The sequence below is a fragment of the Maylandia zebra genome, linkage group LG19 (assembly GCF_041146795.1).
Source record: "Maylandia zebra isolate NMK-2024a linkage group LG19, Mzebra_GT3a, whole genome shotgun sequence".
In the NCBI taxonomy this organism is placed as follows: Eukaryota; Metazoa; Chordata; class Actinopteri; order Cichliformes; family Cichlidae; genus Maylandia; species Maylandia zebra.
The window spans coordinates 27,164,018-27,178,608 of record NC_135185.1 but is presented as its reverse complement, the minus strand read 5'-3'; the positions used below and the strand labels follow the sequence as shown (position 1 = coordinate 27,178,608).

General features: G+C 40.0%; 1 protein-coding gene across 2 annotated transcripts in view; it reads right to left on the bottom strand.

Annotated features, from left to right (window-relative positions):
- Positions 1 to 260: 260 nt before the first annotated feature.
- Positions 261 to 14,591, bottom strand: part of rnf144aa (ring finger protein 144aa) — a 30,373-nt gene continuing 16,042 nt past the window's right edge. For both annotated transcript variants that reach the window (XM_004540494.4, XM_076877836.1), the window contains exons 3-8: positions 12,938 to 13,042; positions 12,120 to 12,180; positions 9,873 to 10,089; positions 8,381 to 8,528; positions 7,950 to 8,039; positions 261 to 6,045 (exon numbers count right to left, since the gene is read on the bottom strand). In XM_004540494.4, the coding sequence (XP_004540551.1) occupies positions 5,914 to 6,045; positions 7,950 to 8,039; positions 8,381 to 8,528; positions 9,873 to 10,089; positions 12,120 to 12,180; positions 12,938 to 13,042 (753 nt within the window). In that variant the 3' untranslated portion in view covers positions 261 to 5,913. The remainder of the gene's footprint in view (positions 6,046 to 7,949; positions 8,040 to 8,380; positions 8,529 to 9,872; positions 10,090 to 12,119; positions 12,181 to 12,937; positions 13,043 to 14,591) is intronic.

Here is a 14,591-nt window from a genome sequence, read left to right as displayed (position 1 = left end):
TGCTAACTCGAAATTTCAACTTATTAACTCAAAATTTCGAGAAAATAACTCAAAATTTCAAGTTATGGATCCTTTTTTTTTTTTTTTTTTTAGTGGCGGAAATGGGCTTCCATAGAGATTCATTTCCCCTGCATGCCACACTTAAATACGAACTGAAATTAATCACAACTGTAAAAGACGTCTCTAGGTTACATTTTTCACCTATTTGTAAGCAGCTCCAGTTTGAGAACCACTGGCATCAGTGAAAGAAGAGGACACAATCACGAAAACAACAACCTTTAATACCTGGTGTCACAGTGTTAGTGGAACTGTAGATATATTAAGATGCCAATTCTAAAGTTGTACAGAATGGATTTAATGCAATTTTACAATGGTCATAGCTTTGTTATCATTTAACCTTTAATTACTCAGTGAACTAGAGACATTGTTTTCTCATAGTCCTGTGTATGCAAAGCAGTTTCTTTGAAAATAACCCACCTACGGGAGTGACCGATAATTGTAACTCATTATAATTAATATACGACCAATAAAGGGGCGAAAAATCCCTCTATATAAACGGATAATACAAATACACAAACTGATGTAACAAGTGTACAAAACATAAAAAAAGAAAAAAGTAACAGACACATGAAGGCCATCTACTAAATATAGGAAGGCTGACCAACATATTTTATGGCTGAACATCAAAGTGCATTTTCTAAACGAAAGAAGAAGAAGAAAAAAAAAAAAAAAAAAAAAACCCAAAACAGGATGACGACTTTATCAGTGCCACCATATGAAAGCTCTTTAGAGGCTACAATATTATATTTACCATGTAGAAGTCAAAGAAAACTCATGCAGCTTCATCTCTTGACACAACAAGTTATAAAATATAGACTGCTGCTCGTAACCAAACTTGATCTGATAGTTACAAAGTTGATTTTGAGCCTTTGTAAAATACTCTTTCCATTCAGGGCCCCAAGTAATGACAAGCAAGCCCTTACTCAGGTCATCCTATTCTCCAGCACCTGTGCTGATGAATCATCTGCATGAAGTGGTTGTACTCTGTAGGCCTTTATGTCGAGCCCTGAAAAAACAAGTAATTATGCTGCCCTTATGTTTGTTGCATAATACAGTATCTACCTGTTTATTAATGCCAGCAGACATTGGTAAAGAAGAATGTTGAGTTTGAAAAAGAAAAGAAACAAAGTGTCCATGATTTGTTACTTTGTGCCTTTCAAGAATTTGATGGACTTTTAGTTTTTGGACTTAAATGTTTACTAGTGGTATCAGCCCCCTCCTGCTGTTCCTCAAACTGTTAAAACCCCTAAAAAACAAATTTAACAAACCAAACAAACATTTGTGATCATCTGCATCGACTTTTCCATAGAGTTCATTTTAGCTGCTAAACTCTTCCAGTAAAACACAGCAGGCACCATATCACGCACGTCACAGATCATAGCAAGAAGTAAAACGATAAAATCCATATTATACAGTGCAGCGCTTACATAAAGAAGCAATCATTTCAACCCTGTAAAAACTGTTAATACATTACAAAGACGTGATCAAAATGCACACACAGCTCAGCTTCCTTTTGCCTTCTGGGAAATCTGCTTGGCACGATTGTCATTAAAACAATGAGAGTTTCAGCAATTTAAATGATTTGCAGCGAAGAAATGTTGCTTTGAAAGGTAGTAAATTTAACCGAATTCAGTGTCAAATGATCATGCTCCTACAGAAGGCAAGGCCAATGAAAGCAACCCAAGCTACAGGTAACGCATTCAAACCTGAAGGCTACTAATAATAACAATGTTTTTTCTAAAATTTTATATAAGAGTTAAAAACAGGTGAAAACTGGTGGGAGGTGCAGGTGATCAGCTACTGTTTAGCTTATACAGTATTAGCTACTCTTGTTAACCCCTTTATTGGCAACTGTAGCCACACTTTTAATGAAATGCTACATGAACACTGATGAATTGCACCAGAAGGGAAGCGAGAAACCGAATGGCTTATTAAAACACTGGAATGGCTATGACAGGTTGGCACAGTGGTTAGCACTGTCGCCTCAAAGCTCGAACCTGATGTTCAACTCTGGTCTTTTCTGTGTGGAGTTCACATGTTTTTCCTTCTGCGCCTGTGTGGTTTTTCTTCAGGTGCTCTGGTTTCCTGCCACACTCCGAAGACATGCAGGTGCTATGAGAGTATAAATTAAATGTCTCCATTTTAAACTGAAAGGTTTCTACTTTTTTCCTAAACTGACTTACAGTTTTGGTAAAGAAACAAACAAACAAACAAAAAAAAGCACAATCTCTTTCAATTGCAGGCTTTACGTGTTGGGACATAATAAAAGAAAATCAGTTGGTCTTTAGAAGGTCTTAAATTGGGTAAATACCACCTCAGATGATTAACAAAACATGATGTGTCACACTGCTTCAATATTTATTTAACAAAAACTGAGATAAAAATGCAGAAACCGTGGGTGAAAAACTTCAGTGCAGACTTACTGCTTCCATAGGAAATAAGAGGGGACAATAGCAGCCAGATGCTGCTAATCAAATGCACTTGTTTAACTGATCATGTGCTAGTGTGACCAGCTCTATAAAAGCAGGCGTCAGTTTGCTGGTCTGGAGCACTCAGGTGGCTTTTAATGAGGGAAGACCTCGGCAATGATCTTAAAGAGCGACCGCTGCTGCCCATCAATCGTGGAAGGCCTTCTCCAAACTATTTTACAGTGAAAGATTTTTCACATCCATCCAATCATTCTCTTCTACTCTCTTCTATCCTTACTGGGGTTGTGGGGGGCTGGAGAATATCCCAGCTATCATAGGGTGAGAGGCGGGGTACACACTGGATAGGTCGTCAGTCTGTCGTAGGGCTAACGCAGAGAGACAGACAACCACTACTCACATTAACACCTATGGGCAATTTAGACTCACCAGTTAACCTAACTCCTCTAACTGCAGGTCTTTGGACTGTGGGAGGAAGCTGGAGTACTCTGAGAGAACCCACGCAGACACAGGAAGAACATGCAAACTCCCTGGAGAAAGGGAGATGGTTAAGGCTAGATGGTGGAGTCGAACTCAGCACCTTCTTGCTGTTAGGCAACCGCTGTGAGGGAACAGTGCTAACTGCAAAAACCCATTAACTACATCTCAAGACTCTCCAGGCCTCAGTTAGGATATTAAATGTTAAAGATGACAGTACAATTAGAAAAAAGAGAAAAACAAACAAGTATGGCTTGTTTGGAAGTGTTACCAGGACAACGTCTCTTCTCTCTATAAAGGACTCCTTAGGTTTGCAAAGCTGAATCTGAACAACTTGCAAGGCTTCTGGAACAACATAGATGAGACCAAAGTGGAGACGTTAGGCTATAAAGCCTAATGCCACTTATGCTGTGTTTGGTTTTCACCAAGTCAACACAGACCCCTCAGACCAACTATCAAGCACGGTGATAGAGGGGTGATGATTGGGGCTTGATTTCGAGCCACAGGACAACTTGCAATCTTTGAGTTGACCATGCACTCATCTGTAAGCCAAAGTATTCTAGAGTTAAATGTGAGAACACCTGTCCATAGCTGACCAGGACAATTATCCAAAACACACCAGCAAATCTACAACAGAATGGCTGAAAAGAGGGGGAAAAAGGGTGGGGTGGGATGGCAAATCAAGGTGTTGCAATGACACAGTCAAAATCCAGACATCAACCCAACTGAAATACCGTGATGAGACACTAAGAGAGCTGTGCATAGATAATTGCACAAAAACCTAAATAAATTAAAGCAACACTGAAAAATAAGCATGCCAATATTCCTCCACTGGACCCAGAGGACCAAATATTTTCTTTTATTATGTCCTGGTCTGAAAAACCTCCGAACTGACAGTTGGCGTACCGTGATTATAACCAGGTAAGATTGTTTTTGTAAAAAGGTCATTTCATCTTTCTGAAGACTGCAACTTCAGGTTTCCAGAGAAGACAAATTTCTTCTCTGGAAACCTTAAAACTAGCCTAAGGACAAAAAAAACCAAACAAAAAAACCCAATGCACTGTATATAATGATCATAAAATGGATATTTTCCAGATGATTCCCTGATTAAATTAAAGCGACGATATGCTGACATTCTGCAGCTCTCATTACACAATACTTCCATACAATTAATCATGGCCAATCAATAACCTTATCATTACGGTAATGCACAAACTTGCATAGATAAAGTGATATAGTATAGAGCAGCTTGATATTCATGTGCCCAAAGAGTTAACATGCTTTTTAAATTTATTCTATAGGCTTTTCTGACATTCCTGCAAGGAATAGCTGCTTTTTGTTGGAGGTCTAACTACCAACAAAACAAAACAGACACTCGGACCACTAACATATGCAAGTTTGCAGTTTGAGCCAGCGGGTATTTGTTAAGACTCAAAAAGTGGGAGATCTGAGTTGATCTTGAGATCATTCACAACCATAGCTGGATTGATCGCTCTCCTGCTTAAAGAGGCTCAGAAAATACAGGGCCTAGATCACAAAGAACACCATTTGAGAACAATTGTTTATATTATATGTAGAGAGAGATATCCTCGGTTTTTTTGTTTTTCTTTTTTTAACAGTATGGCTATTAACAGAGTGGCATATGAATGACATCATAGAATCGTCTGGATATAAAGGGCTTCACTGACTAGTCCTTAAAACATGCTTTCCCTGGGATCATTTGGATCTGACTTGTTCTTTTAGTGCATGGGGGGCTTGCCTGATTTTCACTACTTTTAATTTAAGGCCATTCATTTCTATTTGGCTAGACTGCCGCCTAGGGACTGAGAAATACAGGAGTGACATCTCTTTTAGTGAATTAAATTAAAACAACTCCACAGCACGTGGATACGAGGTCCTTTGATAGAGTTTAATTTAATGCTAAAGGGGAGTGCCGCTCAATTTGTGACATTTGTGAATTTAATGTAGAATGCAAAGACAGTAAAAGAAAGTAAGGTGATAGTTAACCAAAACAAGACGCGATTATCATTTTATCACAGGAAAAACTGTTTTTTTTTTTCCTTTTAATGTAGTTGAGAGGCAGTCCCCTTTAATATGTTTGCCTAACAGTTGGAAAAACACCGTAAAGTACAACACATAGACACTACTTTGAGCACAGTTCTATTAAAAGCGCAGGATTATAAAACATTGACATCATCAAGAGGACGTGCTATACACTGAGCTGAGAGTGACGCTAGCCTCCCATCTCTACCTCAGTCGCAGGCATGACAAAGAAATCATGTTCTGTGCGCAAATCGAGTGAACACCAAACATCCGTGGTGTAACTCTATTATGCTACTGACTGAATCTGTAGAGCTACATCGAGTGTGGTGGTGAGGGAAAAGCTTTTGTTGCGCATAACAAACCGACAAAACAGAGCGATGAAGTAAGAGTTCTTTCTAAGGTGGCTCCTGCATGACATGGTCCATACAAGAATAATAATAAAGAAAAAAAAATCGTTTCTTAATGTTGATTTTTTTTCCCACTCCTTCACTTGCAATTACCCACCAAAGTGCAACAACAAATTAACCCACACCTCAGGAGAGGAGAGGGGGGAGGGGGGGGGGGGGGGGCAGCTGAAGTGGTGCAGTCATCCTCCATGTCCCCAGTCTGGCAACTTCTCATACATTTGGACACAGTAGTCCCTCAACGAGTCTCATGTCCACTAACCTTTGACCCCTGCACCTCTCTCCCTTGAGATAAACATGTAGGGTCGCTTTTCTGCCATGCCTCCCTCATGCAGAGCAATGGATCCCCAAGCGGCTTGGGCTGGTGCAGGTTGAGCCCAAAAAAGAAGAAAGCTTTCAAAGCTGGTGGGATGGGGAAAAAAAATGTAAAAGGGGTGAAAAAGGACAAAAATAGATAGGCCCATCCTTGAAGCGGCTCCCTGTGCCAACTCAGATGGTGTTTTTTAGGTTGGCAATGGGTCATCATCGCCTTTGCTGCACTTGCACTTGCAGCAGAGTACGATGGGAGTGGCCAGGAGGAGGAAGGGAGAGGCAACCAGCAGGAGAAGGCCAAAGCCAGCAAAGATTCCCACAACCTGCAGGGACACAGCAGCGAGACATTAAATAAAACAACAACAAAAAAAAACATTATTTAAATAAATGCAGCACTCTTTTAAACATACAAGCAGCCATGCATTTAATCTATTAATCCTGCAATTCAAGTAGCGTTAACAGCTTTCAAGGTCATTTCTGAAAGTTTTATTGCTGATTTTCTCTTCAGTATGTGTCATATAAGTTACCGATATTTTTTTGAGCAACTGTGCATATACTGTTTCCCAAGTGTCCCAAACTATGAGCACGATTTCTGCAGTAACACATGTTCACCAGTGGATGTCACCAAGTGCTTTAAAATTATCTTTTTTTTTTCTCAACATGTTAAGAATGATCGGTTTTATTCCAGTTTTACAATCTATATTTTCATAATTGGGCAAGCCCTTCACTTCACTTTTTTTTTTTTTTTTTTACTCAGAGGGAAAAAAAGGATATCAAACAGTGGAGATGCCATTTTATATCATTAAAATAAGTTCTATACTGCAGTACATAAAGACAGAAAGCCTTTAGTAAAATGTTCTTACTCCCACAAAAAAATAAAAATCTAAGGACATCATGATTTTGTCACATAGTGAGACTGTACATAGCAAAGTCACACATTCAGTTACATAATTATGTACTTCTCCAATCAAGTGGCACAAAGGATGCTTATTTTCCAGCAGAACCATTTTGTGTGGAAGTTATGCAAGTGTTCTACTAAGGAGATGGTTTTTAGGAGTTACCAACACAGTTCTAGATTTAAGAACTGTAGAGTTACATGTTGGTAAAATCCAGCTTTGTTTTGTTGGTAGCCAGGCAACTTAAGTAATCCACCACATGGGGGAGCCAAACTCCAGGAAATTCACACAGCATGATAGAATACATAATCGGCTGTCACATGCAACAGTGACTTATAATAGCACAATGGGTTTTTTCTTCCACCAGTTTATTTGGGAAAATATATTTTGCAAGATTGCTTGCATGCAGGGTTCTTTTAAAATAAATAACAACAACAAAAAAAAAACCCTGCATTAACTGAGCGTTGGCTAATGCATTAACTGTTATTTTTTCAGCGAAAAGGCCTTGTGTAGTGAAAAACAAACAAAAAGTATCAAGTACAGGGTCTTCTTATTAACAGATCGTTGTGGCACTTTGAAGCATAGCATGTGACATTGCTTCAGAACGATGGTACGTGGCTACAACAGAAGATGCTTTGCTCTGATACACCTTGGCTTTATAAAGCAAGCGAAAGGGAGGCTTGCATATATGTGAAAGCCCAAACGGGTGTGAAATGAGGAGAGCGAGACAGAGAAAAGAGACACATACAACACTGAAGCTATAGCTGGCCTCCACCAGCTGAACTGTAATCATATGACTCAGCCTGCCCTACTAGGCAACAGATGCCAATGTGTATGCTAATACTGGGAAAATAGCAAATATGCTGGACAAAGGGATGTGCTAAGCTATGAATAGATTTTTTTGGCTAATAAGTGATACTGAGAGGGCATTTGGGAGCTCAGTCTATGAATTAAGCACTTCAATATGTTGTATCATGAGGAAATCTAATCCTTTATATGCAATGTGTAGCTTTATTGGATTATTGCCAGGTAAAGAGAGACCTTGGTTATGTAAACTTTTTTTTTTTTTTTTTTAAAGCCTTAAACAGCAGGACACTGACCACTAGACACTTGTCGCTGCATGTGGATTGAGTTGTTCTTTTGCTTTTGTGCTGTTACCATAATACGAGCCCATCACTGTATGTGAATGTGTGCACCGAAGGAGAGACAGAAGCAGAGCCAGGGAGCACGTGTGAGGCCACATGCTGCAGCGTGGCAAAGAGAGGGGGAGGCAGAGGGGGAGGGGTGGGTTGCCGAGTGTGACTTGCGGATGGGGAGGTGGGTGTTCTCACCTGTGTTCTGTGCCAGATAACGGACGCCCTGGAGTGCCCCAGTTTGTTTCGACAGGGCCCTTTGTCATAGTGGATCAGGAGAAAGTCATCCTAGCACATGACACACATACAGATAAAGACTTGACCATCAGCTATCTGAATGATACGGGTGGGCGTTCAGAGAAAATTGCTTTTTAAGTGACCTGCGGAGCACGGTCGCCTGTATGCTCACACAATTAGGATTATATAAGGGCACCACAGCTCATTAATCACCAAAGTTATATGAGTTCAGCTGAGGCTGTCGCTTTGAACAGTCAAAATAATGAAAATTGCAAATACTCTTAATGTAAAGCTACAATTTTCTGATAATTAGAGATATTGTTGTTCCATGGAGTCAAATAATTAGCAGTGTGAAAATACGTTACAGGATGAGGAATAAAGATGCCACTCACATCCAGGGACTCCAGACAGTACCAGCAGAAGGCATGCTTGCAGTTCTTGCACATCATCTGTGCACAGCCCTCGTCCCTCTCAATGTAAACTTTACATTTAGGACAGCGCTTGATTGGTGCATCATCCTCTTCGTTTTTATAAAAAGAGCTGAGGAGAAGAGACGCAAGTTAAGTGTTCAATTCAATATTCATACTATGTGGCATAACAGGATTTTATGTAGTTCTAAATCAGATTCATCTAAATAAATACATATGTAGGTGTCACCAGTCACTAAAATGACCTTGAACTCAACCCCAGACTAACATTCTCCTGTCCTCTCGGTGTCAGGTTATCTGTATCCATTTCTCCCATTATTTCTAAACAGCTGACTCCGACAACCTGTGCATGAACAGCGCTCTGTCATTTTGCGAATTATCCGAAGACAGCAAACAGGCCCATTGATTTTTCAGGCCGGTCTCCATGAATCTGTCATACTGTTCGTTTGAGTGAAACACAATACAGTCTCAACACCTCCACCACTTTAGCTAGAAACTAGAAAACACTGAACTGTATTTAGAACATGACTTGTTTTTGCCTCTCCCAAGTTTAGCAAATTCTACTGTGTTAAAAAAAAATTCTTCTGCATCATGAAAGAAAAACACTTGTACGACTTGTAGAAACCATAATCTTGTGACAGGCAGAGAGATTAATGTTTAACATAAGCGTAGCCAAAATGAACAAAAAACAAACAAAAAAAAACAAAACAAACAAACACAGGGAAAATGATGCTTTTAGAGATATCTTTATGGTGAACAAGTGTAATTCAAACACCAAGGCTCTTTACAACTATGAACCCTCTTCTCCAGTGTGGCCTCTGAGCTCTTGCGCAGACAGCAGAAGGTTCTGCAGAGCTAATGGCATTTCCAGGGTAAGAGGATAAGACAAAGAAATGGGTCAGCTGCATGCATCTCTGAGCAAGTCTGTTCTACCTTAGGAGACAGATGCTGCACCCTTAAAATTAATGATTAATCTATTTCAGCCAGCCTTACTGCAGGTTAGTTGAAGCAGATTGTTTTATCTCTACCTACAAAATATGTGCTTGAGTGTTGGCTGATGCTCAAGCAAAAAGTGGCAGCAAAAAGACACACTGACTGAATCCTGCCAGGTTTTTCTCACCTTCACTCAGATGGGCTAAGACGGCAACATAGCATTGACAAAACTAGTATTTCTAGCAGGCCTTATACCTGCTGCACTATCACATGCCAAAATGTTATTACTTTACTGAAGTGCTCGTGTTTAAATGATTGCCTGTTAAAATTTGAGCAAAAATTAAAAATTAATTATAATTAATGACTTAATAATTATGGATTTCATTAAGGACGCTGCTTAAGGACAAGGACAGGTTTCAGAATTCATTTCATGTCTCATAGCCTGTAAGTATTTTTTGGATTATTGTCCATGAAATGTTAAAAGTGTGAAAGCTAGTGAGTGGATACAAGTAGAAAGCAGCACCTGTTTTCTCCTGGTAGGAAGGACGTAATGGGCAGGTTGTTCTCCTGGCAGGCCTGCCCGGGGTGCCAGTTGGCCTTGCAGGCTGAGCAGAACTCGAGGGCACATACAGCACATTGGACCAGCTGGGGCAGGGCTGGAGAATCCGCTTCCTTTAGCTGGCACACCGCCTGGCAGGTCGACGAAGGGCACCATGTTCGGCACGGGTCCAGCAATACCTCTGACGACACAAAAAAGGTCCAGGTCATGAACACCGGCTCTCTTATTAGCTCATTTGAGCCAAAATATTTAATGAGTTTCAGATGCAGATTTCTGAAGATGTAGCGCAGTAGACTAGAACCTTCTCTGGCTGCTTGGTGATTTTTTAATGCCCCGGGATTTCCTGTTACGTGTGAAATAATGATACATGTATTCAAGAATAATGTTTCTCTCTGCAAACTTCTTATAATTTGATATCATGCTCTCTGCACTTTATCTTTATGCAACAAAAAAAACCAACCAAACAAACAAAAAAACATCAGTACTGGAAGAGAAACAAAACCATTTTCACTCATTTTCATTTTCAATTCTTATACAAATAGCAGATGAGTCATGTTAGACATATGAATTTCCCTCTGGGATCAATAAAGTTCTTATTCTTATATACTGAAATGTTTTTGTTTTTAAAAAAAAAAAAAGTTATTTCTTGTGTTACTGCATCTATTATTTGGTAACTTGTTTCCATGGCTTCCAAAAATTCTTTCGAATATTTTTAAAAGTGGTAAAAACAGATTCTGCCAATTCTAAGTACATAGCATGATGCACTTGCCCTTGTATCCCGTCCTTACATCTCCTTGCCTCTCTGCCAAGAACTATGAGCACACATTCCACTTGCACTTTTGGCTCAGCCTGAGAAATATGGAACGGTTACAGAAACTGTTCTGCCTGACTAGACTGGGACATTGATGAGACGGCTCACTGCTTTTATCCAGAATCAACAGCTCTTTCTGAGGATTTTTATTAATTTACAGGGTCCCTTCTGTGTTAATGAATGTGTGTTTGTCTTTATGGATATGCATTTATTCCTGCAAGCGTGATCTGCATGTTCTGTGTATAGTTTGTGCCTCTGTGTAGGCGGAGAACCTGCAGAGTGAGTACCATCAAAGAGTGATAGCACAGCATGGTCACTGCTGTCTCTTGTAGGGATGGAACTAAAATATTGCTGATTAGCATGTCTACACTGACAGTGTGAAGCAAAGCGACACAGACCTGCCATCATGTTTTCAGCTCTGAGATCCAAGCTATTTATTAGAAAATGAACTGCTGACACTAAAAGTACACGGGGGAAAGAGACAATGGGAATTTAACAAAAATACAAGGGATCAAATGGTGATGATCCCTAAGGCTAAAGAGGCCAATTAACTGTAGTTCCTGCAGTGGCCAGTTGAAGCTGGCTGCAAAAGTGGGTCAATCCCTTAATGCACATTACCTGTTAGTTTCATCCAGCCATGCAGTTTGTATCGATGCCCCCTGCTAACCAAGCTAGCTAGCCTTAGCTAATAGCTTAGTACACTGCCCTCTCTTGTACACTACTGTACACTACTAAGTCACCCTTCAATTCTTTAGACTTCGCTTCTAAGCAGCCAGATTTTCATGTAATCTTTAAAGAGGTCTTTAACAATAGCTCCCCAGGTTTTCTGAAGGTCTGAGCAGTGAATGTCTACAGCTGTGAAACACAATCGAGGTTCTTCATTTGATTTGGGGCTGCATTTAAGCCAGTGGTGTTCGGGAGCTTGTAAAAATTGCTTTTTGCTTACTGTATTTCCATGTATTTTTGCACATTTCAATAAACTAATGACTATTTGTAGTGAAATTCAATTTAATTGAATCAAGAATGAAATCCAATTGTTCTTCATTTTGTACATAACAAAATGTATGCAAAGAAAACTTGAAAACACCTGTCAGTGTTGAAGAGTGAAATTTATGGGGCTAAGAAGGATTTTCCAAATCTATTCTAGCAGTTTTCCACAGACACCCCCTGGTGTAACTCAATAGCGAAAATGTCCACAGGGGTAAAATGATTAAGTCTAGATAGAGCAAGCAACAGTTTAGCTCCACATGCAAAATGAGACTGTCATCCTTTTGTGTGTAGTATCTCTGCAGGACAGACGGGTCCATGTGACTCCGTTTGATAGTCATCGCCCATACGGCGCCTACTGGTGAACTCTGAAGTGATCACTGACGTACTGAAGCTGCCTTGTACTGACTCACCCCTTTCAAACTGAAGTTTCTTGTATCTCTGCATCATCTCTGTGGCCACCATGCACTCAATCTGCAGGAAGTGAGGAGAAGAGAAGTGGGAGTGAAATGAGCAGGTCAGTGTGGACATTTGTAGACAGAAACTGCAAGAAGCAATTATAAATTCTCCACGCGAGTTTCATTTCCAGAACAATGTCATAATCAAAATTCCACAAAACCTGAACTTGCCATTTGTTTGGGCCTTAAATCTCATCCCCACAGTAAAATAGAAATTGATTGCCAAGTGCAGCCAAGGTGCGTACGCAGGCCCACACATGGTTACTCATTTAATGGGCATTGAAAAACATTCAGGCTTTGAGAATTACAAGAATGGAAAGGGATGATGCATGCTGTGCCTGACTGGCTAAAGTGGCTTTGGTTCTATTAAGGGCCAGGGACGCCAATTAGAAACTGAATGCTGCTGTGTGCTAAACTATGCTGCGTCCTATGGTAAACTGCCTGAAGAAGGAGCAGTTTGACCTCAATGTGACACCTGCTACGGAAAAAGACATGCAGGATTGCTCATTGTAATTGAATACACACATGAAAGTGAAGTGAAATGCACGTCTTAGTTAAGGATGGTGCTTTAAATTGACAATGTTGTTTTAGAAATATAGGTTTAACCGATATACTCAATAGTTGCACAAAGTGCATTAACTCTGCTACATCTGCACATACAGTGCTGCGCCTGTGTAGAAATTTAAAAAATGACTACTGCTAAATGGAAAACGAGTGACTGAGTGGTCCCATGTCCAATGCAGAACTAAGACGTTCTAATAATGGAAACGCACCTCATTTTCTTGCAAGTGTCCTCTTTTAGGACAGGCAGAGTCCGGACAGCTAATTGCAGTTTCAAGGCCATCTTTAATCAGGAGTTCCACATACTGCTTCAGGCACTGAGGAAAAAAAAAAAAACAGACAAGTATAACATAAATCCAGTAAAATCTCAAGTTAATCAGCAAGATGAAACAAAAATGAAAGCATAACCAGCGGCAACAGATAAGGCAAACAAACAGTGGCCAGTCTTGGGATCACTATGCATGTTAGATGTACACCAAATGGTGGCACTTTTTTCTGAAAGGGTGACAGCTGCACTAATCAATTGTTTTACACTACCAAGTGATCTGTCTGTGAAAAGCATGTCTGTGATGCTTTTCAGCTTCTTTTGACTCACCATTCTGGTTTTTTAATGATTAATCAAATGGATAGTGCTGTAAAACAAACAAACAAACAAAAAAAACCCAACCCAAAAACAAATTCTATTCACCTAAAACCTGTAACATGCCCATCCTTCACTCCCTGGTCAAGATATATGCAGACTATGCAAAAGCCAAAACAAAGCTAAAGACAAGTAATTATCAGACTGAATGATAGCCACAACTATTTTTCTAATGGTACAACAGTAATAGAGATGCCCTGCTTTAGCATGTTATAACATTTCTTGGCGCAAACACATGAATTATGCTTTTCATGTGAAACTTCTATGAGTCATTTAAGGGAAGCCAGTAAGTTTCACAAAGCTGAGTGTTACCAAAGACACACACCGACATAAACCTTCTATGTGCCACAGCTGGCTATTTTCTAGTTGTTGTTTTTTTTAAACTGTTCATTTTATGTCAGCCAAAAAAAAAAAAAGGGAAAAAAAAGAAAAAAAAAAGAAAAGGAAATGGTGAGTTATTAGTTACAGACTGCAGTACGCTTGCACTCTGGAATAAAGTGTGCTAAAGAAAGTTTGGCAATTACGGCTGCACCCCAGACTGAGTTCTAGGAAATGGCAGCTATTTTTAAGTTGTCATTCATGAGCATTGTTTCCTCATCCCTGGAAAAGATTGGTTTACATCTGCTAACCAATTGAGGGGGGGGGGGGGGGGGGGGGGTTATCGTTTCTCAGCCTCAGCTGTTACACTGGAGGGATGTGAGACTGATACTGCAGCCATTTCGGTGTATGACTTTTACTGGGTCTAAATTTAACACAGAAGTTACATTTACTGTACTTCAACGCAGAGGCAGATCTTACTTAATCTTACTATTATTAGATAATTGTAGCCTGTTTAATAATAGTAAGATTTATGTTGTTTGAATTGGAGTTTTAGGAAAAAAAAGAAATTAAAATGTATTTTAATCAACAATATTCAACATTTGGACACCACGGCTCCAGCTGCAGGCCCAAGGCTGGAGCCCACCAAAACAACTCCCTGATAACGACTGTGTGATGACTATTCTTCCCGCCCCATGAAGGACACCTGGATTGGCTGGAGGACTGTTTACTTAGCCTGATAGGCCGAAGGACACTGTCTCAGCTAAACTATGGACACGCACACACACACACACTTACACTGATAAGCACTTACTCATCCCCCTCCCTTTCCAACGCCTTCGATGCTTGTGGCCTACCGGGGATGATAGCAGTCAACTGGACCAGCACAGATGCTGCAAGACCGGATG